A 27882-nucleotide genomic window follows, 5' to 3' on the forward strand; every position below is an offset into this window, starting at 1 on the left:
GCCCTGAGCTCGGAGCTGGCCCAGGCGCGTGACGACACTAAGCATACCCAGAACGACCTGCTCCACACAGAGAATGTGCGCGCCGGCCGGGACAAGTACAAGACCCTGCGGCAGATCCGATCAGGCAACACCAAGCAGAGAATCGACGAGTTTGAGGCCTTATAAGAGGGCCCTTTTCCCTAGGCCACGAGGGCCTCACAGCCACATACCCTTTGTGATTAGTGTCTGAACTAATCCCTCCACTGCTACACGCACATGCAGACACACACACACACATGCAGACACAGAGACAGACACACATGTACCTGAGTGCACAAACATTTGACATTTTAGTCATTTAGCAGACGTCCTTATCCAGAGCGACTTACATTAGTGAATTCATCACACCTTCAAGAGCAGTATAAAGAGTGAGTGACACACATCTGCATCGCCACTTTTACTACAGTAGTTACTCCTTAGCTCCCTAACTTCTTTAATAAACTGTCAGGCAGGGGGGGGGGGCTTTTCAAAGTCTTGTAAGAGAACTTACTAGTGCCAAATCTTCTTTCCTTTTAGCATAACAAATCTTCTTTGTGTTTTGATTGTATGTAATTTGATGCGATCAAATCAATCACCATTGTTTTTAACCAAAGGTGCGATGATGAGTAGTGGGACTAAACCCTCGCTTTTGATGTTTCTTAAATGCTGTGGAATGTTGAAAAAGGGCAATATGTTGTTTTTCAAAGGGACCACTCAGAAAGGGTAAAATACAGTATGATGAAACTTTTCCTCTTACTCTCAGAAAAGTGTACTATGTTCTGTTTTTCCATTATATTTTGAACACTTCATTTATGTTTAATATTGGTATACAGTAGCTTGCAAATCATGAATAGTTTAATATTTATACGGTATATGGATAATTTAATCTTGGTTTGTATATTTTTGCTATTCTAATGATCATGAGAACATTTTATATGTATCAAAGGTTCTATATCGACCAAAATAATTGTTTCATAAGGTTTTCTTTTAGATCATTAAATTAAAGAGATTTATTTGTATAGTATAACTTTTTTTTCTTAATTGGATATTTTTAAAAAATCTCTATAAATTTTTTTCTGGGTATCAATTGACTGTTTTAAATGAATATGGTCAAAAATAGCTTCAAAGATCAATTTCTCAAGCAACAATTTTGCTAGGACTGTCTGGGAGTGGTCTGAGTGGAGACCGAAAACCAGCTTTTGGTTTGGAACACTTTCTTATTGGTCTATTAACTAATGTACTGCTTGGTGATGTCACCATGGAAAGACTCCATCCCACCAAAATAGGCTGACATTTCAGATGGTCTTTTCAAACTGCTTTCACACTAAAAGGGTATTATCATTTTCACAGTATTATTCCAACCTCTGTGGAATTATATATTTGAAACACAGAGAAATCACTTTTGACTGCACTGGGCCTTTAATTAAATATTCTGTTGCATGTCAGCAAATCAGGATAAGGAGATCCTATAGGACCTTTAGATTTTTGCCATGCAGTTCACGGTAGCGAGCAGAATTTCCGAGGCATAGATGCATATTCTCCAGGAGCACTGTGCTTATACAAAAACATTTACGTTGATCCTTTTTTCTTTTTGTTCCCAATCACGTCACTCTTAAGTGAGGATGACATGTTTTTAGTCAGTATGTTATGACATCACCCAAAACTGGTTGAAACAATGTCATTACAACCAGAAACTAGTTGAAATTAAGTTATGACATTTCAACCAGTTCAGCACATGCTGGTAGTTGTAACCCCACTAGAGGCTTAAGTGCCATTGACTCTCCTTTCTCTGGATGTGTACTAGACTAGTTTTTACTGACCTTGTAACCGATGACGATGCACAGTCCTTTATTTAAACTGGATTTTATAACGAGGTGTTCAACATATTGGCAATAAAGATTATGATTACAGCTTTGAGGCAAATGTTCCTTTTTATTATAACAAACTCATAAATGGAAAGGACAAGAAGAAACTAAGGGAAGGAATAAATGAAAAACACTTGTATACAGTCACCTCACAATGACTCATTAAAGCATTAAGGTGAGCATGCTTAAAGCACAAGGCATATTCCACTCAAAATACAATCTAACATGATTTCCCACACCTCAGTTGTTGTCGATGTCCCAAGGAAAGTATAAAAAACATGTTGGGTTGTATTTTGAACATAAAAATAATAGGTTTCATTTTGAGTGGAACATCCCTTTAATGCATAAGTCATCAAATGGTAGGTAAATATCTAACTGGAGGGACTTTCACAGAGCGAAGGCCTGATAGTGCAAATGGAGCTAAAGGTAGCGTTAATGTTAATGTACTGAGACTGTTCATATGGGGCGATGGGCTTTTCTGTTGACATCATGTTCTCCTGCTGTTGACATTGGCTTGCATGGGTAAACTGAAGTCATGCCACATGTTGGGCATCTGCAGCACCAGTTGCCATGATGACCCTGGGAGACACAAGGTTAACAGAGAGTGCAAGGTCAGTGACATCAGTCCTTCCTAGCTTCTCACAAACCGGGAGAATCTCAATTGCCTACTCCTCGCGTCCTCTCTCCTCACCTTCTCAAAACCCTTTGGGGAAGGTCAGAGGGGAAAGACCTCTAGCTTCCTCATCCACTGGGCTTTTAGAAAGAGGCAAGAGGTACAGTGCATTCGAAAGGTATTCAGACCCCTTGACTTTTTCCACATTTTGTTACGTTACAGCCTTATTCTAAAATGGATTTTAAAAAATGTCATCAATCTACACAAGCAAAAAACATTTTTTTTATACATTTTTGTAAATTCATAGAAATTTAACAGTATTCAGACCCTTTGCTATGAGCCTCGAAATGGAGCTCTGGTGCATCCTGTTTCCATAGTTTCATTGTTTGTGGACTCTAATTACAACGGAATTTCAATTGATTGGACATGATTTGGAAAGGCACACACCTGTCTAGAGCTGTCCACCCGGCCAAACTGGGCAATCAGGGGAGAAGGGCCTTGGTCTGGGAGGTGACTAAGAAATGGATGATCTCTGTGTCAGAGTTCCTCTGTGGAGATGGGAGGACCTTGGAGAAGGACAACTAGCTCTGCAGCACTCCACCAATCAGGTGTTTATGGTAGAGTGGCCAGACGGAAGCCACTCCTTAGTAAAAGGCACATGACACTCACTTGGAGTTTGTCAAAAGGCACCTAAAGGACTCTCAAACCACGAGAAAAGATTTTCTGGTCTGATGAAACCAAGATTGAACTCTTTGGCCTGAATGCAAAGCGCCATGTCTGGAGGAAACCTGGCACAATGCTGTGGGGATGTTTTTCAGCGGCATGGACTGGGAGACTAGTCAGGATGGATGGGAAAGATGAACGGAGCAATGTACAGAGAGATCCTTGATGAAAACCTGTTCCAGAGTGCTCAGGACTTCAGACTGGGGTGAAGATTCACCTTCCAACAGGACAACAACTCAAAGCACACAACCAAGACAACACAGGAGTGGCTTCGGGACAAGTCTCTGAATGTCCTCGAGTGGCCCAGCCAGAGCCTGGACTTGAACCTGATCGAACATCTCTGGAGAGACTTGAAAATAGCTGTGCAGCGATGCTCCCCATCCAACCTGACAGAGCTTGAGATGATCTGCATAGAAGAATGGGAGAAACGCCCCAAAGCTTGCACCGTCATACCCAAGAAAACTCGAGGCTTTAATCACTGCCAAAGGTGCTTCAGGGGATTCCTGTGTAAAGGGTGTGAATACTTCTGTAAATGTTATATTTCTGTTTTTTAGTTATGATAAATGTGCAGACATTTCTAAAAAACTGTTTTTGCTTTGTCATTATGGGGTATTGTGTTTAGATTAGTTTTTTTTCCCGGATCAATCTAATCCATTTTAGAATAAGGCTGTAACGTAACATAATGTGGATAAAAGTCTAGGGGTCTGAACGCTTTCAGAATGCACGGTATGCAATTGAGATTCTCCCATAGTTTTCTACATAGACTCCCCAGAGAGAGCGGGGGATGCCTCAATACCTGAAGAAATAGGTGAAACCCGTTTCCTCAGATGGCTTTTCTCAAAGTTCTATTAGTGTGATTCATTCAATTCTCATTGATGTTTGACTCAGACTGTCTGACATTTTGGAGAACTGGAGTTGGTAACTTCTATTCTATTTCATCCCCTTGTATAGGCCTGGTCAAATCTTTCCAGTTAGGCCCTTTCATTTTCATGCAAACTGATTCAAATCTACTGTATAACTGTAAAGGTAAAACAGTCATTGACAGACAGGTAGTCATCTTACCAGCTTCCATTCTAACCCAGCCCAGGAGACGGTCTGAGAAGGTGAAGGGGATATGGTTCCAGAGGTCCAGCTCCAGAGTGCAGATCTGGAGGTCGTAAGGTGTGACCCTGCTGAAGAGCAGCTGGTGAGACCACTCTGGACTGGGCTTCTTCTTCAGGACAGGGGTCCTCTGGACCAGCTCCCTGGACCCGGGGAGAGTCAAGCACCTAAAAAACACACAATATATAGATAAAAACATTTTGTTCTATCCTCAAAATCCTATTTCCTCTAACTCAACCTAATTCCTAAACCTAACCACTAAACCCTTACGCTAACCTCAATTCTAAACCTAATTGTAAACTTAAAATAGCTTGTTTCCTCATTGGGATGTCGGAAATGTCCCCACGACTGAGACATTTCCTTGTTTAACTCTCCAAACACACACACACACACACACACACACACACACACACCTAACTGTATAGTAGATGAACACACATAAGTAGAAACAAAAATACACCAGTACACACACAACAATATCGCACCCCAGCAAACCCACACACTAGTCATATATTTACCCTTTAACATAGGTGTTCTGACAGCTGTTTGCTTTAGTGGGTAGGTTTTTGACACCAGTGACGAGAACAGTCAGTTGGCCAACGTCATGTGGTCCAATGTGAACCTCTGTGTGGAGAAAGAAAGAAAACAAGCTAATTTCAATATAAGGGATCATCTGACCCCTACTGCTGTAAAAACACATTGTACAGCACCAAGTGTGTGAGGCAATGAATTGTAGAGAGCCAGCCTACCATCTGTGTGGCAAACCCAGGACAGCTGGGACATGGAGCTGAACTTCACTCTGACCAGGAGTTCTCCTGCTGTATCCTGCTCTACTCTACTCCTTTCTGGGCTCTCGGGCTATAGAGAGAGAGAAGAGACATACCCCCCTAACCAACACTGCTAACCGTTTTAAATACATTTATTTATAGAGATATCAAAGGGTATTTTGTGAACATTGCTTAATGATCAGCCGTTATAGCCTACCTTGGGACACAGGGGGTACCAGCTGGAGCCCTGGGTGTTGCTCTCCTCAAACATCCACCCCTCCAGAGGGACGAGAACCTCTCCCAGAAACACCTTCTTCAGAGTCCCAGAGTGCCACACAGACACCTGCAGAGTACTCCTGCACAACAGGGGGCGCTCCATCTGGCACTGTGTAACAGGGAATACAACACATTGGTGGGTGAAATACAGGGGATTCCTTAACAGTGCAGACTATTTCACTATTTCGAATATATTTTGTAATGTTTCCTAATGAATATGACAGAGATTTTTCTCCTTACCTGTAAAACTTCATTATAAATGGGATCCGTCGTGTTCCTCTTGACAGTCGTCTTCAGTTTGGTGCTCTGAGACTTCTCCGGCAGTAGATACACCTTTACATACCTTCCCATGAAGGTGACATACAGTACAAGATAAGGAGATATAATATGCTAATGGTTCACAATACACTAGAGAGTAATAATCTGGTATCATAGGCATAGAATTACTAGAATGGGCCTCCCCATTCAAGTCAACTTTCCCATGATGGGTAGGCCCATTAATTGGGGAGGACAGGCTCATGGTAATGGCTGGAGCAAAATCAGGGCAATGGTATCAAATACATCAAGCACACAATGCCATTCCATTCGCTCCGTTCCATCCATTATTATGAGCCGTCCTCCCCTCACCAGTCTCCTGTCATTTCTATGATCTAGTGCAGGGTTTCCCAAACTCGGTACTGGGGCCCCCCCTGGGTGCACGTTTTGGTTTTTGCCCTATTACTACACAGCTGATTCAAATAACCAACTCAACAACAAACTTTGATTATCTGAATCAGCTGTGTAGTGCTAGGTCAAAAACCAAAACGTGCACCCAGGGGTGGGGGGTGGTGTTGCCCAGGACTGAGTTTGGGAAACCCTGAACAAGTGTATTGAGTAATACTGCTTACGGATTACACTTCTTCCTTTTGAGATCTCCATAGGCCAAGTTTCTGCAGCCGCAGATTGTGATCTCCAGGCAGGAAGTGATGTCGTTGAAGGCGATGGCGAGCTCTAGCTCTCCCATCACACTGCTGATCTCCGAGAGATCACAGTCTGTACCAGTGCTACTAGCACTACTGCCCTGTAATACAGATCAAATGTCACATTACAGCCTTAAAAGAACGCTATGACAGCAGATAGACTATGCAGGTCTATTCTGTAATTAAGCATGCAGATGTTTTGGATGTATTCCTCTCTCGCTTCTCTGCCAGATTTGCAAGATATGAAAAAGACTTGGTAACCACATAACAAACAGTCACAACAATCGGTATCTGATCAAATGTCAAAGGAATTGTGAAGCTACAGGATGTTTTGCATAAGCTGCTATGTCGCAAGGTTTCATCTTAATTTCTCTCTCTTCATCATCAAGCCACTCAACTGACCCTCTTTCCCCCTAAGTACTCTGCGCCGAGGGAAATGTCCTCATCAGCCTCCGATGAGGAACCGCTTTGGTCGTCATTCCGGCTCTTCCTGAACAGGTTGGGAAGACTGGGGCCTTTGGTTAGCTGTGAGGAGAGAAGTTGTGTCTGTTATAAATTGCACACTTTTTAGTCATATTGTGGTGAATTCGGGGGTAGCACCACCAGGACTTTAACCTGGGAATCAGTCCAACATCTGAGGCAGTACACCAAGATGCTTGAGCCTCTTGATAAGGTCACAAGGTGTTGCTACAGTTGTTGTTTTCCTAAAGTCTCTCCTGTCTGAAATAATTGTCAGTGTCATAATATGATAAATTTCTCACTCACATGTAGTGGGGTCTCTTTGCTTTACCTCTTTTATGTGGACTCTGACATCAGAGTGTAATACTTTTACACACAGTTGAGGGGTTGATTTTTATTTGGTTTCTCTTACATTGGTGGATTTGTTGATGTTCGTGTCAGAGAGGCTTTTCTGGCCAGCACTATGCCCCCGTCTATTGTACACTGTAAGCCGATCCTGTTCCACTCGCACATCCTCCTGTGATCTGGAGAACCCTGGAACCCGAAAGGTAGGATAAATAACACACACAGACCGTCTCCATACATAATGTAGCACTTCTGACGTGCTGCTTGTGAACAAGCCACACCATAAATATCACACCTTATCTCGTTGCCTAGGTGCAGTTTCCTTAGCACCATGACTATGCATAAGGATAGCTTATCAACATGAAGATACGTTTTGTGATAACTTTCAGAGGAAATGTGTCGCTGTTTTGACATCCTTTATTGGATCCTTTCTTTCTCTCCAAGATGTACTTCAAATTAGCCAACACATATTCAAATATATATGAAACGCCTTGTTCTGCCAGAGACCTCCGTCGATACTGAACAGGATCACTTACTTCTCATGTGGCTGGTGAGGGAAACCATCAGACCCTCCATAGACTTGGTGAAGGGTTTTTTCAAGGAGTTATTCAGTCCCTAGACATCATCAAATCACAATTATTGATAACACATTTGACAGACCAAATCAGAATTGTGGTTTATGAAACGGATCCTTACCCCTGATCTGCTAACGGATAGACCGTCGTAATAGGGTGGAGGGGTTGGCGGCACGACTGCTATATGACTAGAAAATGAAACGCACACAGAGAATGCAATTTACAGTTTATATGACACCGTATTCATTGTTTTCACCTGCCCCTATCCATAACATGCACTGTTTTCCCACCAATTTCTAATGAAATGACATGTTTTTAATTATTGGTCATGTACACTGAGTTCACAAAACATTAAGAACACCTGCTCTTTCCAAGACATAGTAAGTCCAGGTGAATCCAGATGAAAGTTATGATGCCTTATTGATGTCACTTGTTAAATCCACTTCAATTAGTGTAGATGAAGGTTAAACAAGTTAAAGAAGGATTTTTAAGTCTTGAGACAATTGAGATGTGTCTGTGTGCCATTCAGAGGGTGAATGGGCAAGACAAAATATTTAAGTGCCTTTGAACGGGGCACGGTAGTAGGCGCCAGGCGCACCAATTTGTGTCAGGAACTGCAATGCTGCTGGGTTTTTCACGCTCAACAGTCTCCCCGTGTGTATCAAAAATGGTCCACAACCCAAAGGACATCCAGCCAACTTGACACAATTGTGGCAAGCATTGGAGACAACATGGGCCAGCATCCCTGTGGAATGCTTTCGTAGAGTCCATGCCCAAGGCAAAAGGGGAAGGTGCTCCTAATATTTGGTATCCTCTGTGTACATATCTGCATCTATCTGTGTCTATATCTTCAGTCTTCCAGACTGTACGGTCACATAATACAGCAGCATAGAATACATTTGTGTAAATGAATCAATTAAGACCGCTCATCAACTTACCTCAACCTCTGGTAGGACTTCAGTAGTTTCTCCCCAATAGTCTCATGCATATCTGTAAAGTATTAGAATATTGCTATAGCTTCCAACAGTAGTCCACACAGGGCTGTTTCTATCATTTTCTGCAATTCTACATATTTTGCCATGGGACAGAGAGAACATTTAGCAATTTTAAAATTAATTTCATGCAGTTCTACTCATTTTTCTGCAGGGCCCTAAACAACACTTACAGTGCCTTCAGAAAGTATTCATACCCCTTGAATTTTTCCACATTTTGTTGTGTTACAAAGTGGGATTAAAATGGATTTTTCTTTTTTTAGTCAATGGTCTTAACAATTATTGTTGTATTTTTTATAAAACACCACTATGTCTAAGTATTCAACCTCCTGAGTTAGTACGTGTTAGAATCACCTTTGGCAGCTATTACAGCTGTGTGTCTGTCTGGATTGTGCTACATTTGCCCAATATACTTTACAACATTCTTACAGCTCTGTCAAATTGGTTGTTGATCATTGCTAGACAGTCATTTTGAGGTCTTCTCATAGATTTTCAAGTAGAACAACCATTGAATCTATATGTTTTCACCATGACAGTTTACAATCTAAGGTAACGCCAAGTAATTTAGTCTCCTCAACTTGTTCAACAGCCAGACCGTTCATTAGCAGATTTAGCTGAGGTCTAGAACTGAGGGAATGGCTTGTACCTAATACAATCCTCTTAGTTTTAGAGATGTTCAGGACCAGTTTATTACCGGCCACCCATTCCAAAATGGATTAATTGACTTCATTAGCTGTGGTTGCTAATGCGTATATGGTTGAATCATCAGCATACATGGACACACATGCTTTGTTTAATGCCAGTTGAAGGTCATTGGTAAAAATAGAAAAGAGTAGAGGCCCCAGAGAGCTGCACTGTGGTACACCACACTTTACATGTTTGACATTAGAGAAGCTTGCATTAAAGAAAACCCTCTGAGTTCTATTAGATAGATAGCTCTGAATCCACAATATGGCAGAGGCTGTTAAACCTTAACCTGTTGTTGAGAAAACACATGTGTTATGGTCAATAATATCAAAGGCTGCACTGAAATCTAACAGCACGGCTCCAATAAGGTTCTTATCAATTTATTTCAACCAATCATCAGTCATTTGTGTCATTGCAGTGCATGTTGAGTTTCTCTTTAACTTCTTCGATATAGGGGGCGCTCTTTTAATTTTTGGATGAAAAAACGTTCCCGTTTTAAACAAGATATTTTGTCACGAAAAGATGCTCGACTATGTATATAATTGACAGCTTTGGAAAGAAAACACTCTGACGTTTCCAAAACTGCAAAGATATTATCTGTGAGTGCCACAGAACTGATGCTACAGGCGAAACCAAGATGAAATTTCAAACAGGAAATGGCCCAGATTTTGAAGGCGCTGTGTTCCAATGTCTCCTGATATGGCTGTGAATGCGCCAGGAATGAGCATACACTTTCTGTCGTTTCCCCAAGGTGTCTGCAGCATTGTGACGTATTTGTAGGCATATCATTGGAAGATTGACCATAAGAGGAATTCTAAATCAGGTGAACAGAAGGACTTGAGTTCCTGTATGTATGTTGTTGTGGCAGCACCACGTCACGTTAACCATGAAGCATACGCCCCCGCCCCTCTTCTTACCAGAAAGATGTCTGTTTCTGTCGGCGCGATGCGTGGAGAAACCAGCTGGCTGCACCGACTCTGATAGCGTCTCTCCAGTGAGCCATGTTTCCGTGAAGCAAAGAACGTTACAGTCTCTGATGTCCCTCTGGAATGCTACCCTTGCTCGGATTTCATCAACCTTGTTGTCAAGAGACTGGACATTGGCGAGGAGAATGCTAGGGAGTGGTGCACGATGTGCCCGTCTCCGGAGTCTGACCAGAAGACCGCTTCGTTTTCCCCTTTTACGAAGTCGTTTTTTGGGGTCGCCGGCTGGGATCCATTCCGTTGTCCTGGGTGAAAGGCAGAACACAGGATCCGCTTCGCGAAAGTCATATTCTTGGTCGTACTGATGGTGAGTTGACGCTGCTCTTATGTTCAGTAGTTCTTCTCGACTGTATGTAATGAAACCTAAGATGACCTGGGGTACCAATGTAAGAAATAACACGTAAAAAAAAAGAACTCCATAGTTTCCTAGGAACGCGAAGCGAGGCGGCCATCTCTGTCGGCGCCGGAAGTCAGGAGGAGAATTAGGGCCCTCGGAGTGTGGTGTCAGGAAAATAACCTCACACTCAACATCAACAAAACTAAGGACATGATTGTGGACTGCAGAGGGAACATCAATGGAACAGTAGTGGAGAGGGTAGTAAGTTTTAAGTTCCTCGACGTACACATCACAGACAAACTGAATTGGTCCACCCACACAGACAGCATCGTGAAGAAGGCGCAGCAACCTCAGGAGGCTGAAGAAATTTGGCTTGTCAACAAAAGCACTCAGAAACTTCTACAGATGCACAATCGAGAGCATCCTGTCAAGCTGTATCACCGCCTGGTACGGCAACTGCTCCGCCCACAACCGTAAAGCTCTCCAGAGGGTAGTGAGGTCTGCACAACGCATCACCGGGGGCAAACTACCTGCCCTCCAGGACACCTACACCACCTGATGTCACAGGAAGGCCATAAAGATCATCAAGGACAACAACCACCCGAGCCACTATCATCCAGAAGGCGAGGTCAGTACAGGTGTATCAAAGCTGGGACTGAGAGACTGAAAAACAGCTTCTATCTCAAGGTCATCAGACTGTTAAACAGCCACCACTAACATTGAGTGGCTGCTGCCAACACACTGACTCAACTCCAGCCACTTTAATAATGGGAATTGATGAGAAATGATGTAAAATATATCACTAGCCACTTTAAACAATACTACCTAATATAATGTTTACATACCCTACATTATTCATCTCATATGTATACGTATATACTGTACTCTATATCATCTACTGCATCCTTATGTAATACATGTATCACTAGCCACTTTAACTATGCCACTTTGTTTACATACTCATCTCATATGTATATACTGCACTCAATACCATCTACTGTATCTTGCCGATGCCGCTCTGTACCATCACTCATTCATATATCTTTATGTACATATTCTTTATCCCCTTACACTTGTGTCTATAAGGTAGTAGTTTTGGAATTGTTAGCTAGATTACTTGTTGGTTATTACTGCATTGTCAGAACTAGAAGCACAAGCATTTCGCTACACCCGCATTAACATCTGCTAACTATGTGTATGTGACAAATACAATTTGATTTGATTTGACTACATTTACCAGGTGCCCTCCGCTTGGTGTCCTCCGTCGAAATTATTGCGTAATCTCCAGCTGCGTGCATTTTTCCATTTGCTCCAGAGGAGAAACCCAACTGCCACGAATGATTTATCATCGAATAGATATGTGAAAAACACCTTGAGGATTGATTCTAAACAACGTTTGCCATGTTTCTGTCAATATTATGGAGTTAATTTGGAAAAAAGTTTGGCGTTGTAATGACTGAATTTTCGGGGGTTTTTCTTAGCCAAAAGTGATGAACAAAACGGAACGATTTCTCCTACACAAATAATATTTTTTGGAAAAACTGAACATTTGCTATCTAACTGAGAGTCTCCTCATTGAAAACATCCAAAGTTTTTCAAAGGTAAATTATTTTATTTGAATGATTTTCTTGTATTTGTGAAAATGTTGCCTGCTGAATGCTAGGCTTAATGCTATGCTAGCTATCAATACTCTTACACAAATGCTTGTGTAGCTATGGTTGAAAAGCACATTTTGAAAATCTGAGATGACAGTGTTGTTAACAAAAGGCTAAGCTTGTGAGTGAATATATTTCTTTCATTTCATTTGCGATTTTCATGAATAGTTAATGTTGCGTTATGGTAATGAGCTTGAGGCTATGATTACGCTCCCGGTACGGGATTGCTCGACGCAAAGAAGTTAAACTTCTTATGGCTGGGGGCAGTATTGAGTAGCTTGGATGAATAAGGTGCCCAGAGTAAACTGCCTGCTACTCAGGCCCAGTTGCTAATATATGCATGTTATTATTATATTCGGATAGAAAAAACTCTGAAGTTTCTAAAACTGTTTGAATGATCTCTGTGAGTATAACAGAACTCATATGGCAGGCAAAAACCTGAGAAAAAAATCCAACAAGGAAGTGGGAAATCTGAGGTTTGTAGTTTTTCAACTCTTTGCCAATCGAATATACAGTGTCTGAGGTCAAATTGCACTTCCTAAGGCTTCCACTAGATGTCAACAGTCTTTAGAACCTTGTTTGATGCTTCTACTGTGAAGGAGGGGGGAATGGGAGCTGAATGAGTCAGTGGTCTGGCAGAGTGGCATGAGCTGATCACACGCGTTCACGTGAGAGTTAGCTTGCGTTCCATTGCATTTCCGAAGACAAAGGAATTCTCCAGTTGGAACATTATTGAAGATTTATGTTAAAAACTTCCTAAAGATTGATTCTATACTTCATTTGACATGTTTCTACGGACTGTAACGGAGCTTTTTGAATTTTCGTCTGCTCGCGCGTCATGAATTTGGATTACTGGGCTAAATGCGAACAAAAAGAAGGTTTTTGGACATAAATTATGGACGTTATCGAACAAATCAAACATTTATTGTGGAACTGGGATTTCTGGGAGTGCATTCTGATGCAGATCATCAAAGGTAAGTGAATATTTATAATGTTATTTCTGACTTCTGTTGACTCCACAACATGGCGGATATCTGTATGGCTTGATATGTTGTCTGAGCACTGTAATCTGATTATTGCATGGTGTGCTTTTACGGTAAAGCTTTTTAGAAATCTGACACAGCGGTTGCAATAAGGAGAAGTGTATCTATAATTCCATGCCTAATAGTTGTATCTTTTATCAATGTTTATAATGAGTATTTCTGTAAATTGATGTGGCTCTCTGCAAAATCCCTGGATGTTTTGGAACTACTAAACATAACGCACCAATGTAAACTCAGATTTTTGTATATGAACTTTATTGAACAAAACATACATGTATTGTGTAACATGAAGTCCTATCTGATGAAGATCATCAAAGGTTAGTGATTCATTTTATCTCTATTTCTGCTTTTTTTGACTCCTCTCTTTGGCTGGAAAATGGCTGTGTGTGTTTTTGTGACATAATCGTTTGTGGTGCTTTCGCCGTAAAGCTTATTTGAAATCGGACACTGAGGTGGGATTAGGACGCATTGGAACGCAGAGCTTTCAAAAGATGAGTCACTTCCGGATTGGATTTTTCTCAGGCTTTCGCCTGCAATATCAGTTCTGTTATACTCACAGACAATATTTTTACAGTTTTGGAAACTTTAGAGTGTTTTCTATCCTAAGCTGTCAATTATATGCATATTCTAGCATCTTGTCCTGACAAAATATCCCGTTTACTACAGAAACATTATTTTTCCAAAAATGAAAATACTGCCCCCTAGTCACAAGAAGTGTATCTTTAAAATGGTGTAAAATATTTCTATGTTTGAGGAATTTTAATAATGAGATTTCTGTTTTTTTTTTCAATTTGGCGCCCTGCACTTTCACTGGCTGTTGTCATATCGATCCCGTTAGCGGGATTCAAGCCATAAGAAGTTTTAAGCATGCTGAAAGTCTGTTTTTAATTTGTTTACAGAGAAATAGCATTGCCAATTTTTCCAACAGTTTGCTAAGAGCTGGCAGCAAGCTGATAGGTCTGCTGTTAGAACCAGTAAAGGTAGCTTAACTACTCCTGGGTAGTGGAATGACTTTGGCTTCCCTCCAGGCCTGAGGACAATTTTTTTTACCTCTAGGGTCAGATTAAAGATTTGACAGATAGCTGACTCTGTAGACCCTCCTACCATCCTCAGTAGCTTTCCATCTATGTTGTCAATGCCAGGAGGTTTCTCATTATTGATCAATAACAATAATTTTCCCACCTCTCCACACTAACTACAAAAATCAAACTTACAATGCTTTTCTTTCATTATTTGTTTTTTTTATGCATGAGTATGATTCGTTGTTGGCATTCCCTCCTAAGTTTACCCAAAATAATTGGCAACATGAAATGGTTTTGTGATGAATATGCCATCTGATTTCATCTTTCTGAACCTAATTTCATTGAAAGTACTCCAAGTTTTTCCCATCGTTCTTTATATAATTGACCTCAGCTTCCTAATACAGTTTCTTATTTTAAGTTAACTTCTTGGCTCTTTAGCGGGATCATTTTCGTCAACATCCGCTGAATTGCAGAGCGCCAAATTTAAATTACTAAAAATATTTAATTTTCATGAAATCACAAGTGCAATATAGCAAAACACAGTTTAGCTTGTTGTTAATCCACCTGGCGTGTCAGATTTCAAAAAAGCTTTACAGCGAAAGCAAACCAAGCGTTTATGTTAGGACAGCTCTCTCAGCAGACAAAACATTACAAACAGCTAGCAGCAAAGTAGATTGGTCACAAAAGTCAGAAAAGCAATCAAATGAATCGCTTATCTTTGATGATCTTCGGATGTTTGCACTCACGAGACTCCCAGTTACACAATAAATGTTTGTTTTGTTCGATAAAGATTATTTTTATATCCAAAAACCTCCATTTGGTTGGCGCGTTTCGTTGAGTAATCCACAGTCTCGTGCAGGTCACGACGGGCAGACGAAAATTTCAAATAGTATCCGTAAAGTTCGTAGAAACATGTCAAACGTTTTTTTATAATCAATCCTCAGGTAGTTTTTACAATAAATAATCGATAATATTTAAACCGGACGGTAGCTTTTTCAATAGGAGAGAGAGAGAAAAGGTCTGCTCCAAGCTGCTAGCGCATGCAAAAATCTAAGGACACCCAGCTATCCACTGACGCAATGTGATCATTCTCGCTAATTTTTCAGAAGAAAAGCCTGACACTATGTCAAAAGACTGTTCACACCATGTGGAAGCCATAGGGAAAGGAATCTGTTTGATATCCTTTCAAATGGAGCGAAGGCAGGCTATGAAACAGAGTATTTCAGGAAAAACAGCACGTCCGGGTTGGATTTTCCTCAGGGTTTTGCCTGCAATATCAGTTCTGTTATACTCACAGACAATATTTTGACAGTTTGGGAAACTTTAGAGTGTTTTCTATCCTAATCTGCCAATTACATGCATATTGTAGTCTCTGGGCCTGAGAAATAGGCAGTTTTATTTGGGTACGTTTTTCATCCAAACATCAAAATACTGCCCCCTCGTCTCAAGAGGTTTAAGTCACAAAATGTCTCAATTTGCAGTAAGTCAACCAGTTAGATGTGCAGCTAGACTTAGCCACTCCTTTTGCCCCATCTCTTTCAACCATACGGTCTTTCAATTCCTCATCAATCCTTGGAGCCTTAACAGTTCTGACAGTCAGTTTCTTAACAGGTGCATGTTTATCAATAATTATAAGAAGTAATTTCATCATCCACAGAAGAGTCACAGCAAAATATTTTGTATGATGTCCTATACACTATTTTAGGCCTAGCTTTTGGAACTTTGACTTTCCTGGATATAGCCACCATATTGTGATCACTTCATCCAATGGGTACGGACGGATACAGCTTTAGATCAAAGTTCTACAGTATTAGTAAACATGTGATCAATACATGTGGATGATCTTGTTCCTGTAGTGTTAGTAAATACCCTGGTAGGTTGATTAATACCTTTTACCAGATTACAGGCACTAGTTGCGGTGAGAAGTTTCCTCTTGAGTGGACAGCTTGATGAAAACCAGTCTATATTCAGGTCCCTGAGAAAGTAGACTTCTCTGTTTACATCACATATACTATCAAGCATTTCACACATTCATTTGGTGGCCTATATAGCAACACCCCAAAAGAAAAGTCTTTAGATGCGCCAGGTGAACCTGCAAACACACAACTTCAATAACACTTGACATGAGATCTTCTCTCAGTTTTACAGGGATATGGCTCTGAATATATATATATAGCAACACTTCTCTCATAAGCATTCCTGTGTCTTCTAGAGATGTTATATCCTTGTACTGCTACTGCTGTAACATCAAATGAATTACCTAAGTGAGAAATGGCTAATATATTAATGTTGTCTGATGTTAATTAACAAGTTATTGATTTCAAGAATCTCCACCTAAATCTTCCTGTGGTCCATCTTCAGTTTCTCCAAGATCATTTCCCTCACTTTGTCCTCAGACTCTGTCCAGGTCTCATGTCTCAACACCATTGTTCCAACTTGATTGCCCCTCGACATAATCTGATTTCTCTGTCATTGTTATCATGGATTCACATACAGAACTGATATCCTCTCTCAATGACTTACAGACTGTTGTAATCTTGCCATTCTGTTTAAACTCATCGAGCTGACCGTGGAGGAACTGCAAACTGTTCTTCAGGTCTTGGACCTCTTTGGTCATGTCATCCATTCTTTTATTAGTTTACTAGTCGACACCAGTATTTGGACACAACAATTCAAGCTATTTTCTTGTTGTTGTAACAACTGCTTGTGTTTAAAAGATCCTTCACATGTGACACCATTGTCTTCAACGGTACTCCCACGGGTTTTGGTCATTGTCATGGTAGCAACATAGGTTACGCTATTAATCCTCGCAGTTCCAGAGCGCGTCGCGGTATGCGTTCAGGCCCTCAAGAAAACCCAGCAAACTTGATAAGCAGCTAGCAACGCTTTGTATTCAGGACAAAAAGTGCATCGCTTTGCCACATTTTAAAAAATGTATTACTTTAGTGCCTTCTTGCAAACAGGATGCATGCTTTGGAATATGTTTTATTCTGTACAGGCTTCCTTCTTTTCACTCTGTCAATTAGGTTAGTAATGTGGAGTAACTACAGTGTTGTTGATCCATCCTCAATTTCCTCCCATCACAGTCATTCAACTCTATAACTGTTTTAAAGTCACCATGCTTCATGCTGAAATCCCTGAGCGGTTTCCTTTGTAGTGACTGGGTGTATTGAGACACCATCCAAAGAGTAATTAAAAATTCTTCATGCTCAAAGGGATATTCTATGTCTGTTTTTCTATTTGTACCCATCTACTAATAGGTGTCCTTCTTTGCATTGGAAAACTCCCTGACCTTTGTGGTTGAAACTGTGTTTGAAATTCACTGCTCGACTAAGGGACCTAACAAATAATTGTATGTGTGGGGTACGGAGATGAGGTAGTCATTCAAAAAATCATGTAATACACTATTGTTGCACACAGAGTGAGTCCATACAACTTATTATGTGACTTTTAAGCACTTTTTCATAAATTTGTACAAATTCAGAAAAACATCATTTGTCGTAGCTGATTCAGAATTAGTTAGGTAACATTGATAAATAAGATGTTTTATCTACTTTCATAAATATGCTTATGTGGGAAAAGTCACTTGGGGCCCAGAGAGGAGAGAGGTCAGGCTTGTCTTTTATATGTCTGGTAATATGCAGAATATCAGAAAGGAAGAAGTCAGAATTGAACATTGTCTTCATATGTGAATGTATCTGTTAAACCATGTGATGGGGAGATGTCGTGGAAAATTGCAAGATTATGTTATAGTGCTTGTAAGATTATTTTATAATCTTTGTATTGCATTAGAATGGTTGTTTTATTCGACAGAATATTGCGTGTGTTCCACTGAGGATGGGCCTCTATGAGATAGCACTGACAGAGGAGATTTACGATGTCTTTGGCCAATAAAGCCCAAAGAGCATTTCAGATAGCAAGGAAATGTCTTGGTACCATGAAGTACCAAGAACGAGATTAGAATCTCGTTTTAGAGACCAAACTGAACGATAATTTATAGCTAATGCTATCTGGCTATGGGATACTCCTTTTTTAAGTAAAAGGCACTTTGTGAAGAGTTCCTGAGATCTGTAGTTTGTCATGTAAGTTGAGAGGGGTGGATCTTTGCTATAAAAGATCTCAGTTGCCATTATGTTGACACTCTCAGAATTAATTTATAGACACTGAATTGATCTGAGAGTCACAGGGCTATGGTGAAGCTCATATAATTACAGATTAAGTTTAAATAACTCTTGACTTGTGTGTGGTTCGCAAACTCTCCTCATTTAGTAAAACAGGAAATTACCACAACAAATTCCTCTTTGACTTTATGGGGTAGGCCAGTGACAAAAAATAAACAGAATTTAATACATTTTAAATTCAGGCTGTAACACAACACAATGTGGAAAAAGTATTTTGGTGTGAATACTTTCCGAAGGCACTGTATGTTGCATATGTCTAGAAACAGCACTGAGTACACGCACAATTTAATATTGCTGTTATGGACTTTCTCCCACTCTCCCAGGCAATGTCGTAGCAGAGAAGCAACAATGCATTATTTAGTCAAAGTCAGCTGATGTAGAAGATCACTAAGCAAACAACTGAAAATATATATTCCTGTATGAGGTATTATTTAACAAGTATTGTATAGCTGTATTTAAAAAAAATATAAGGAATATTATTTACGAGTGATTCATGCATATTAATTAGGAGTGAATGGGGCACGTGAGGAGCATAGGAAACAAACCTGCATCAGGTGGAAATTTCTTGGCCCTCTCTTCTACAAACCACTCCCCAGACCTGAACTTCACCTCTCTGAGAAGTGGATTTTAGATTAATTAATCTTTGTTTAGACTACAAAGGAAATACTGTACCTTTTGTCAGTTAATTGTCTTAATAAGTTAAAACGCCTTAATCATTGATAAGGATTAGAGGATTACAACAATAAAAATGTTAGTCAATGTCACAGTCAACCACGGTTATAGTGCTGACATTCTATGTTATGGCACTGGCACGACAGTGTATGCTATTGCACTAACATAAAGGTATATGTTATAGTAACAACATAAAAGTGTTACATGTTACGGCGCTGACAGGACATCTATGTTATGGCATTGACATGCGTCCTACCTGTAGGCGTGGCAGACGGTGCACTTCCAGTCCAGCATGGACACGCCCACGCGGCACTTGTTGCAGATGCGGTGACTGCAGCCTCGGCACACAGCGCCCGAGTTCCATAACTTGCCCAGTGGCCTCTGACAACGGGCGCACGTCCTCTCGCTGTATTGCCGGGCAAAACTCTTTGCACCTTTCCTCCGGATGTCCTGTAGTTCTATCTTCAGCCTCCTGTAAAAGCAGATGGTGGCAGGTGGAGTTACAGTAGCAACGGCAGTGCTTTAACAACTGTACTTACAGTCCTCTTTACATCCGTATTTTCTGTACATTGTTGAAGTAGCTGCTTCGCTGCATTCATTCAGATTGTATTCATAATTTCTAATAAACCATAAAACAACAACTATGAATCCCATTTTGAGGGGCATCACTGTTATTGTCACAGTCTCCACAGATCCTGAAAACCCCTCAAAGAGGAGTTGTTGTACAGTGTTCATGCAGTAAATGTGAAACACTTGGCTTAAGCAATGTGAATAATATTGTTTACCTGATCCTGTCCTCCTCCGTGCTGCGCAGAAGTCTGTCCCTCTGAAGAACCTCTAGAACCTTCTCTCGTTCCAGAGCCTTGAGCAGACTCAGATCCATCTTGAAAAATGGGTCTCTTTCTCTCTCTCACTTCCACTCTGTACTATTCTTCTTTTTCTTCTTCTCTCGTCCACACTCTACCTCTCCAGTCTCTCCTTCTCTGTCCTCCCTTTGTTCCCCCTTCTGTTTCTTTCTATTAGGTACCGGATGCTTCTACAAGCTGGACAAAGTCTTCACTTGTTACTAGACTCAGGGCAGAATGAAGGTCATGCTCATTTCGCTGCACAGTCAAAGACATCCCATCTTCCGTCACAATATTCACAGAAGCTCTCTCCGCTTCGCATCACAGACCTCAATATGGATTGGTCCTCAATGTTTCTGCTCCGGTGACCCGGCCAACCTCTTACGTGCTGCTCTCTAGCCCCTCCATAGTGTTGCACCCATCTAAAGAGTGACAGACAGGGAGCGTAAACTTTGACCTATATAGTTGCAGGGATCCTCTTCTCAAAGTCCGATGACTGATGTACACTTTGCTCACTAGGACAAGAAAAGAGCAACCAGTCAGTCAGTCATTGTAGTCCTCCCAATAACGGCCCACTCACTAAGGCAGAACAATGAAATACAATGGCATATGATATACTTTAGAATTAGATGCTGTGCATAGAAAGTGCTGCAGTATCAGACTCATTTGATAACCAATTGAACGTATCTCGCCCTTCCTCCCGACTCCCGTACATTCATTTCCTCCGACGACGTCAAAGTCACAGTGCTTTGCTCAGAATAGTAAATCACATTTGGTCCGGCCACAGGGCCCAGAACGCTCCTCTCACAGCAAGCTGCCTACCGCTGTTACAGTACTGTAGCAATGCTTCATTGAAGGCAGCCCAAAGCAGGACCACACACACACACACACACACACTCACACACGTCAACCAAATGCCAACCGCTGCATTATTAATGACTGATGCATCTATTTTATTTTCTCAGAGCGAGTATATTTTTGTTTGGAAGTGGGGATGTGAAGTATGGAGAGAAAGGGGGAAAGAGCTTATCAGTGACTGGATGCCACCCTGTGTTGGTAGATAAAGGTCTGTCTCTGCCATTTTCCAGGGCAGCAGAGGGCCACTGTAAACAATCAGTGTCAAATGTGATTAGGGCCCAAAGGGGAAGCAGCAGTGTCTTTATGTCCCAAATGGCACCCTATTCCCTGCATTGTTCACTTGTTCACAGAGCCATATGGGCCCTATTCAAAATAAGTGCACTGTATAGGGAATAGGGTTCCATTTGGGAAGCTTTATCCTTATGTCTCAGAGAGGGAGTGAACAGGAGACTGACTAGTTATAAAGGCAGGCTGCATTTTGTCCATCAGTGGTCAAATAGGCCTTTAAAGGCTGTAGCAGAGAGCGTGTAACAAACCAGTAGCAGCTTTGTTTACTTCTATCAAATCATGTTTAATGATTGAGCATTATTTAAATGTTTCAAGACAATTTATTTGAATGTTTTACCTTTATTTAACTAGGCAAGTCAGTTAAGAATAAATTCTTATTTTCAATGATGGCCTAGAAACAGTGGGTTAACTGCCTGTTCAGGGGCAGAACGACAAATTAGTACCTTGTCAGCTCGAGGGTTTGAACAATCCAAAGTTAAATATAGAATTGGCTTCCTATTTCGCAACAAAGCATCCTTCACTCATGCTGCCAAACATACCCGTGTAAAACTGACCATCCTAACAATCCTCGTCATTTACAAAATAGCCTCCAATACCCTACACAACAAATTGGATGCAGTCTATCACAGTGCAATCCGTTTTGTCACCAAAGCCCCTTATACTACCCACCATTGCGACCTGTACGCTCTCGTTGGCTGGCCCTCGCTTCATACTCGTCGCCAAACCCACTGGCTCCATGTCATCTACAAGACCCTGCTAGGTAAAGTCCCCCCTTATCTCAGCTCGCTGGTCACCATAGCATCTCCCACCTGTAGCACACGCTCCAGCAGATATATCTCTCTAGTCACCCCCAAAACCAATTCTTTCTTTGGCCGCCTCTCCTTCCAATGACTGGAACGAACTACAAAAATCTGAAACTGGAAACACATCTCCCTCACTAGCTTTAAGCACCAACTGTCAGAGCAGCTCACAGATTACTGCACCTGTACATAGCCCACCTATAATTTAGCCCAAACAACTACCTCTTTCCCTATTGTATTTAATTAATGAATTAATTTTGCTCCCTTGCACCCCATTATTTTTATTTCTACTTTGCACATTATTCCATTGCAAATCTACCATTCCAGTGTTTTACTTGCTATATTGTATTTACTTTGCCACCATGGCCTTTTTTTGCCTTTACCTCCCTTATCTCACCTCATTTGCTCACATCGTATATAGACTTGTTTATACTGTATTATTGACTGTATGTTTGTTTTACTTCATGTGTAACTCTGTGTCGTTGTGTGTTGCACTGCTTTGCTTTATCTTGGCCAGGTCGCAATTGTAAATGAGAACTTGTTCTCAACTTGCCTACCTGGTTAAATAAAGGTGAAAAAAATAGTCCTGTTGGAACAATAACCCTTCGCCCAGTCTGAGGCCCTGAGCATTGTTGAGCAGGTTTTCATCAAGGATCATGATGTACTTTGCTCCGTTCATCTTTCCCTCGATCCTGACTAGTCTCCCAGTCCATGCCGCTGAAAAACCTCCCAACAGCATGATGCTGCCACCACCACGCTTCAACTGTAGGGATGGTATTGGCCAGGTGATGAGCCGTGCCGGGTTTCCTCCAGACGTGACACATAGCATTCAGGCCAAAGAGTTCAATCTTGGTTTCATCAGACCTTGTTTCTAATCATCTAAAAGACCAAAAGGTGCCTTTTGACAAACTCCAAGAGGGCTGTCATGTGCCTTTTACTAAGGAGTAGCTTCCGTCTGGCCACTCTACCATAAAGGAACTGATTGGTGGAGTGCTGCAGAGATGGTTGTCCTTCTGGAAGGTTCTCCCATCTCCACAGAGGTACTCTGGAGCTCTGTCAGAGTGACCATTGGGTTCTTGGTCACCACCCTGACCAAGGCCCTTCTCCCCTGATTGCTCAGTTTGGCCAGGTGACCAGCTCTAGATGATTCCATTTAAGAAATGATTCCATTTAAGAAATGATTCCATTTAAGAATGATGGAGGCCACTGTGCTCTTGGAGACCTTCAATGCTGTAGAAATGTGTTGGTACCCTTCCCCAGATCTGTGCGGCCAATTCTTCCGACCGCATGGCTTTGTTTTTGCTCTGACATGCACTGGTGTGTGCCTTTCCCAATCATGTCCAATCAATTGAATATGCCACAGGTGGACTCCAATCAAGTTGTAGCAGCATATAAAGGATGATTAATGGAACAGGATACACCAGAGCTCAATTTCAAGTCTCATAGCAGAAGTTCTGAATAGTTATGTAAATAAGGTATTTCTGTTTTTTAATACATCTGCAAACATTTCAAAACACCTGTTTTCACTTTGTCATTATGGGGTATTGTGCGTAGATTGACGAGGGAAAAAAAGTTATATAATCCATTTTAGAATAAGGCTGTAAAGTAACAAAATGTGGAAAAAGTGAAGGGGTCTGAAATGCACTTTCTGAATGCACTATATATAACTATATATAACAACATACACCTTAGCCAAATACATTCAAATTCAGTTTTTCACAATTCCTGACATTTAATCCTAAGAAAAATTCCCTGTCTTAGGTCAGTTAGGATCACCACTTTATTTAAAAAATGTGAAATGCTAAAGATAGATTTTATTTCTTTCATCACATTCCCAGTGGGTCAGAGGTTTACATACACTCAATTAGTATTTGGTAGCATTGCTTTTACATTGTTTAACTCTGGTCAAACGTTTTGGGTAGCCTTCCACAAGCTTCCTACAATAAATTGGGTGATTTTTGGCCCATTCCTCGTGACAGAGATGGTGTAACTGAATCAGGTTTGTTGGCCTCCTTGCTCACACATGCTTTTCCAGTTTTGCCCACACATTTTCTACGGGATTGAGGTCAGAGCTTTGTGATGGCCACTCCAATACCTTGACTTTGTTGTCCTTAAGCCATTTTGCCACAAATTTGTAGAATAATAGTGAAGAAATCAAAACTTTGAAATAACACATATGGAATCGTGTAGTTAACAAAAGAGTGTTAAACAAATTTGAGATTTTTTTTATTCTTCAAAGTAGCCACCATTTGCCTTGACAGTTTTGCACACTCTTGGCATTCTCTTAAAAATATAATTGTTGTATCTCAGAATCATTGTAATGTGGTTAACCTTAAAAGTCTAAATGAAAATGGTTCAAATCTAAAAGATACAATTCAACCAGAGAGTGCCTTTAGATCATGGGAAAAGGCCGTACTTGCCAGTTGCTCTTGAATCATTCCCACGGTGAATGGCTATGCCTGCTACGCTATGAAACCACACACTATTGCAGAGACTTTGATATCACCGCTGCAAATGATATGGTTAAAACCAGGGGCACAACTTTCACTGGGGACATGGCCCCCCCCACACACATTCTGAAATTGCATTTTTGTCCCCCCCAATTTTATCATTGGAATGTGATACAAAACGAGGCAAAGGTGTAGTTTAGGACCATGCGGACGTCTCCGAGCGGAAAAATGATGTCCCCCCCCACTTCTTAAACCAAAGTTGTACCCCTGGTGAAAACAATGTGTATGTAGAGGTACAGAAACTCACATCAGTACCTTTGTCAGATAACACTGTTAGGAGGAAACTGACTGAACGACTCAAAAACTCTCCAGCTTATGCTCTCCAAATGGATCTACGCCTGTTAGCAAAACTATGTGGCGATATGAGATCAGAGCATGACAATGTTCTATTTCACACCGAGGCTTGGTGGTTATTGAAGGGGAGTGTTGGAATAATTTTTTGCATTGATAGATGAACGGTTGTCATTCACAATGGATGTAAATAAATAAATAAAGACTTGGTTGACTTTCTGTTTAATGAAAAGAAAATAACAGAAAACAGCATCAGTATGTGTCCCGCAAGAGTAATGACTGCTCACCTCTAATGCTTGGAAGAGCACTTTGGGAACTACTTCCCAATTTGTTTGACTGTGATCCTAGTTCGGTTGACATGCTGGTAAGTGAAATCGAACAGTTGATCAAGCTGTCATGTGACCAAATGCTGTAGACAATGAATTCTCGGGTCATTACGAAGGAGTTTTGGTTCCTGACTCAAAGGGAATACCCTGCCGTCTCTCTCTGATCATTAATGCAGAGTTCAAGACACCTGGGAACTCGGAACTGGGAACTGGGAAATCTCAAACTTCCGACTTTAGTGTGTACAAGACAACTAGGAACTCGGAAAGAAACAAGCTCTGACTGGGAAGATTGTTTTGAAAGGTCATCCAACTCAGAATTCCAAATTCGGGAACTCTGGCCTGTTTCTAGAGCTCTAAAGCCATGATTTGACCTCAGAATTCCCAATGGTCTTGAAAGCAACATCAATCTCATGGTAGGCTACACTTCGCCAGCTCATATCTGTGTGAAGCTGGATTCTGTGCTCGTCTACATTAAAACTAAATATCGATCCAAGGCCGGATGTGACTGCAGAGATGCGCTGTCGACCACGTCCCCTAACTTTGTGAAGTTCTGACTTGACATGCATCAAGCACACCCACCATCTCATTGGTGGTGGAAAGAGACATTATGTCAGACTCATTTGCAAATGACTCTCATAGCCCCACAATAAACGTATGTGATGCTGAGTTGAGAAGACGATCAGAAGTACTGTTAGAATGTTTTCAATTGACTGCCATAGACACACGTAAAAAAGTAAACTGTCTGTTAATTACATACTTTTTCACATGGTCTGGGTCGCAATAATTTTCTGATTTCAAAATGGGGTCGAGGGCAAAGAAAACTTGGGAGCCCCTGCTTTAGTCTGACTTCAATGCCATTGGCAGTGCTAAATTTGAATGGCAAATGTCAGTCAGTTTCTGACTTACATTTCAGCTGTCATGGTGAAATGCACTCATTTCATGAATACAAGCACAAGTTAGACCACCATGATTCAGCTTAAGTGTGGTTAAACGGGGATGATGACTTCCCAGAAGTGACAGTGACCCGATCGCATACCACCACAGTAGTGACAGTAAGGGTACACCTGACTCTGTGTGTGTGTGTGTGTCTGTCCGTCTGTCTGCTGTGAGAACTGCACTAAATTCAAATGGGGCCCTCTGACACATTTCCCTAGCAGATAGATGTTTCCTGGAAGCCCTGAAGCCCTACTAACCAATACAGGCACCACTCAACTCTGCCAAAGAGATGTACATAGCAACAGAGGACTCCACCCTTTCTGCATATTCACAGATCATCACAGATACCAAATAAAGATCCTTCGGAATAGGTTGCATTTCTCACCCAGGGTTGGGGGAAATTCCTTTTCAATTCACTAATTTCCCACTGGGGAAATGGAATTGATCCCAACACTGTTTCTCACACAAGAGAAAGCTCCTAGCGCAGTATAGTCTGTCTCTGTTTGACCCTTAGTTAACCATTGCCTCATCACCATTGAAAGCTCTTTGATCTCAAAGTCTGTACCTATTGTCTGGTCACACAGTCCAAACACAGAGCTTTGTGACTGTGTTGTGACTGTTTGACCTGTCTGGTACTGCTCGTGTTTGGTCAGCTGAGGCAGTTCTGGTCAGCTTTCCGCTGCAGCGTCCTTTGTGAGCTTCGCAGATAACCCCCATATTTCCACATACATTTACAATGATAACATTCACTCAACACTCATACAGAACTATGGTCATTGATCTCTGTGTACGCTAGACAACGGAAACATCTGATACCTAATAGTAACCTACCATTCAATAAAATAGTCAATCCTTTCCCCCATTGAAATGATTGATCGCTAGCATGCTTAAAGTGTTTAGTAGGACAATGGAGATATTTAATGGTGTGATTTTGACGACACAAAGTGATAAATTTAACAAGCACAATAGAAATCTATGCATTGCTTTGCACCAGATTGAGAATAAAATTAAATGTCAAACAATGCTCACAGCCAGTAAGACAAATCCTTGCCCTTTAAGATACTGTAGGTCATGTACCTCTTTATAGCGTACTACTACACATTACAGTAACGAAATACACAGGAATGACAGTCAATCAATAGGCCTAAACTGTGGATGCCACTGGAAGGATTGACTCCTAATCATCACACAGCAAAGTTTAAGCATACTACCAAGCTGAGGAGTTCACCTCAAGGAATACGCTAGTTTCTTTATTTTATCCATAAAATTATAATCTAACAACAATAATAATAATAATCTAACAATGAAAATCAATGGTGGCACTTACTGAAGAACAGTTACCAGCTACATGAACCGTGTCCTCCTAAAACAGCATCTCCCCCAGAAAGTGAGTCAGACGAAGACAGGGTCTTACCTCAGTGCAGCGTTGTGCTTATGAGTGGTCACCCTGAGAGAGACAAATTCTTATGAAGAGGCAATCAAGGCAACAGTGGAAAAAAAACGTCACTTTCCGCTTCCTTCCTTCCTGCTGTCACACAGCTGCAGCCTTACAGAGCTGAATTCGTTTTTGTTTTTTTAAGTGGACGAGTGTGCAATCTCTTCTTTCTTTTATTTTCTTTGAGTGCCAGTTTGAGTGTAGCAGTGGCAGACATGTTTGTCAAATGACCCAGTGCTGTTGGAATCCCATTGTGAGATGTTTTGTTGTCTTGCTGTGTAAAATGACACTGAGTCTCCGAGGTCATTCCTGCCCTTTCT

At 41.1% G+C, this 27882-nt stretch overlaps 2 protein-coding genes across 4 annotated transcripts in view; one reads left to right on the forward strand and one right to left on the reverse strand.

The window, feature by feature from the left end:
• Positions 1 to 1928, forward strand: part of LOC118386650 (radixin-like) — a 56056-nt gene extending 54128 nt beyond the window's left edge. For both annotated transcript variants that reach the window (XM_035774362.2, XM_035774361.2), the window contains exon 15: positions 1 to 1928. In XM_035774362.2, coding sequence (XP_035630255.1) covers positions 1 to 165 — 165 coding nt within the window. In that variant the 3' untranslated portion in view covers positions 166 to 1928.
• LOC118386651 (synaptotagmin-like protein 3) lies at positions 1336 to 27609 on the reverse strand. Of its 2 annotated transcripts, none has more exons than XM_035774366.2 (16): positions 27542 to 27609; positions 20059 to 20633; positions 19530 to 19745; positions 19147 to 19214; positions 8640 to 8691; positions 7823 to 7889; positions 7663 to 7741; positions 7194 to 7315; positions 6725 to 6847; positions 6251 to 6423; positions 5604 to 5706; positions 5305 to 5472; positions 5070 to 5178; positions 4839 to 4944; positions 4282 to 4487; positions 1336 to 2462 (listed from the first exon to the last, which is right to left on the reverse strand). In XM_035774366.2, the coding sequence occupies exons 2-16, from the start codon at positions 20154 to 20156 to the stop codon at positions 2371 to 2373; spliced, it is 1782 nt and encodes a 593-aa protein (XP_035630259.1). In that variant the 5' UTR covers positions 20157 to 20633; positions 27542 to 27609; the 3' UTR covers positions 1336 to 2370. The 2 variants fall into 2 exon arrangements, with proteins under 2 accessions (XP_035630259.1, XP_035630258.1); XM_035774365.2 differs by having other exon boundaries at positions 27455 to 27569.
• Between the last annotated feature and the right edge of the window lie 273 nt (positions 27610 to 27882).

Source organism: Oncorhynchus keta, chromosome 8 (assembly GCF_023373465.1).
Source record: "Oncorhynchus keta strain PuntledgeMale-10-30-2019 chromosome 8, Oket_V2, whole genome shotgun sequence".
Classification (NCBI taxonomy): domain Eukaryota; kingdom Metazoa; phylum Chordata; class Actinopteri; order Salmoniformes; family Salmonidae; genus Oncorhynchus; species Oncorhynchus keta.

Excerpts from the sequence above, each read along its gene's own strand:
- LOC118386651 (XM_035774366.2), bottom strand. The coding sequence starts at position 20,156 with ATGGATCTGAGTCTGCTCAAGGCTCTGGAACGAGAGAAGGTTCTAGAG. Across the intron at positions 19,746-20,058 it reads ACGGAGGAGGACAGGATCAG|GAGGCTGAAGATAGAACTAC; the intron begins GTAAACAATATT and ends CTGCTTTTACAG. Across the intron at positions 6,424-6,724 it reads AGTACTTAGGGGGAAAGAGG|GGCAGTAGTGCTAGTAGCAC; the intron begins GTCAGTTGAGTG and ends TCTGTATTACAG.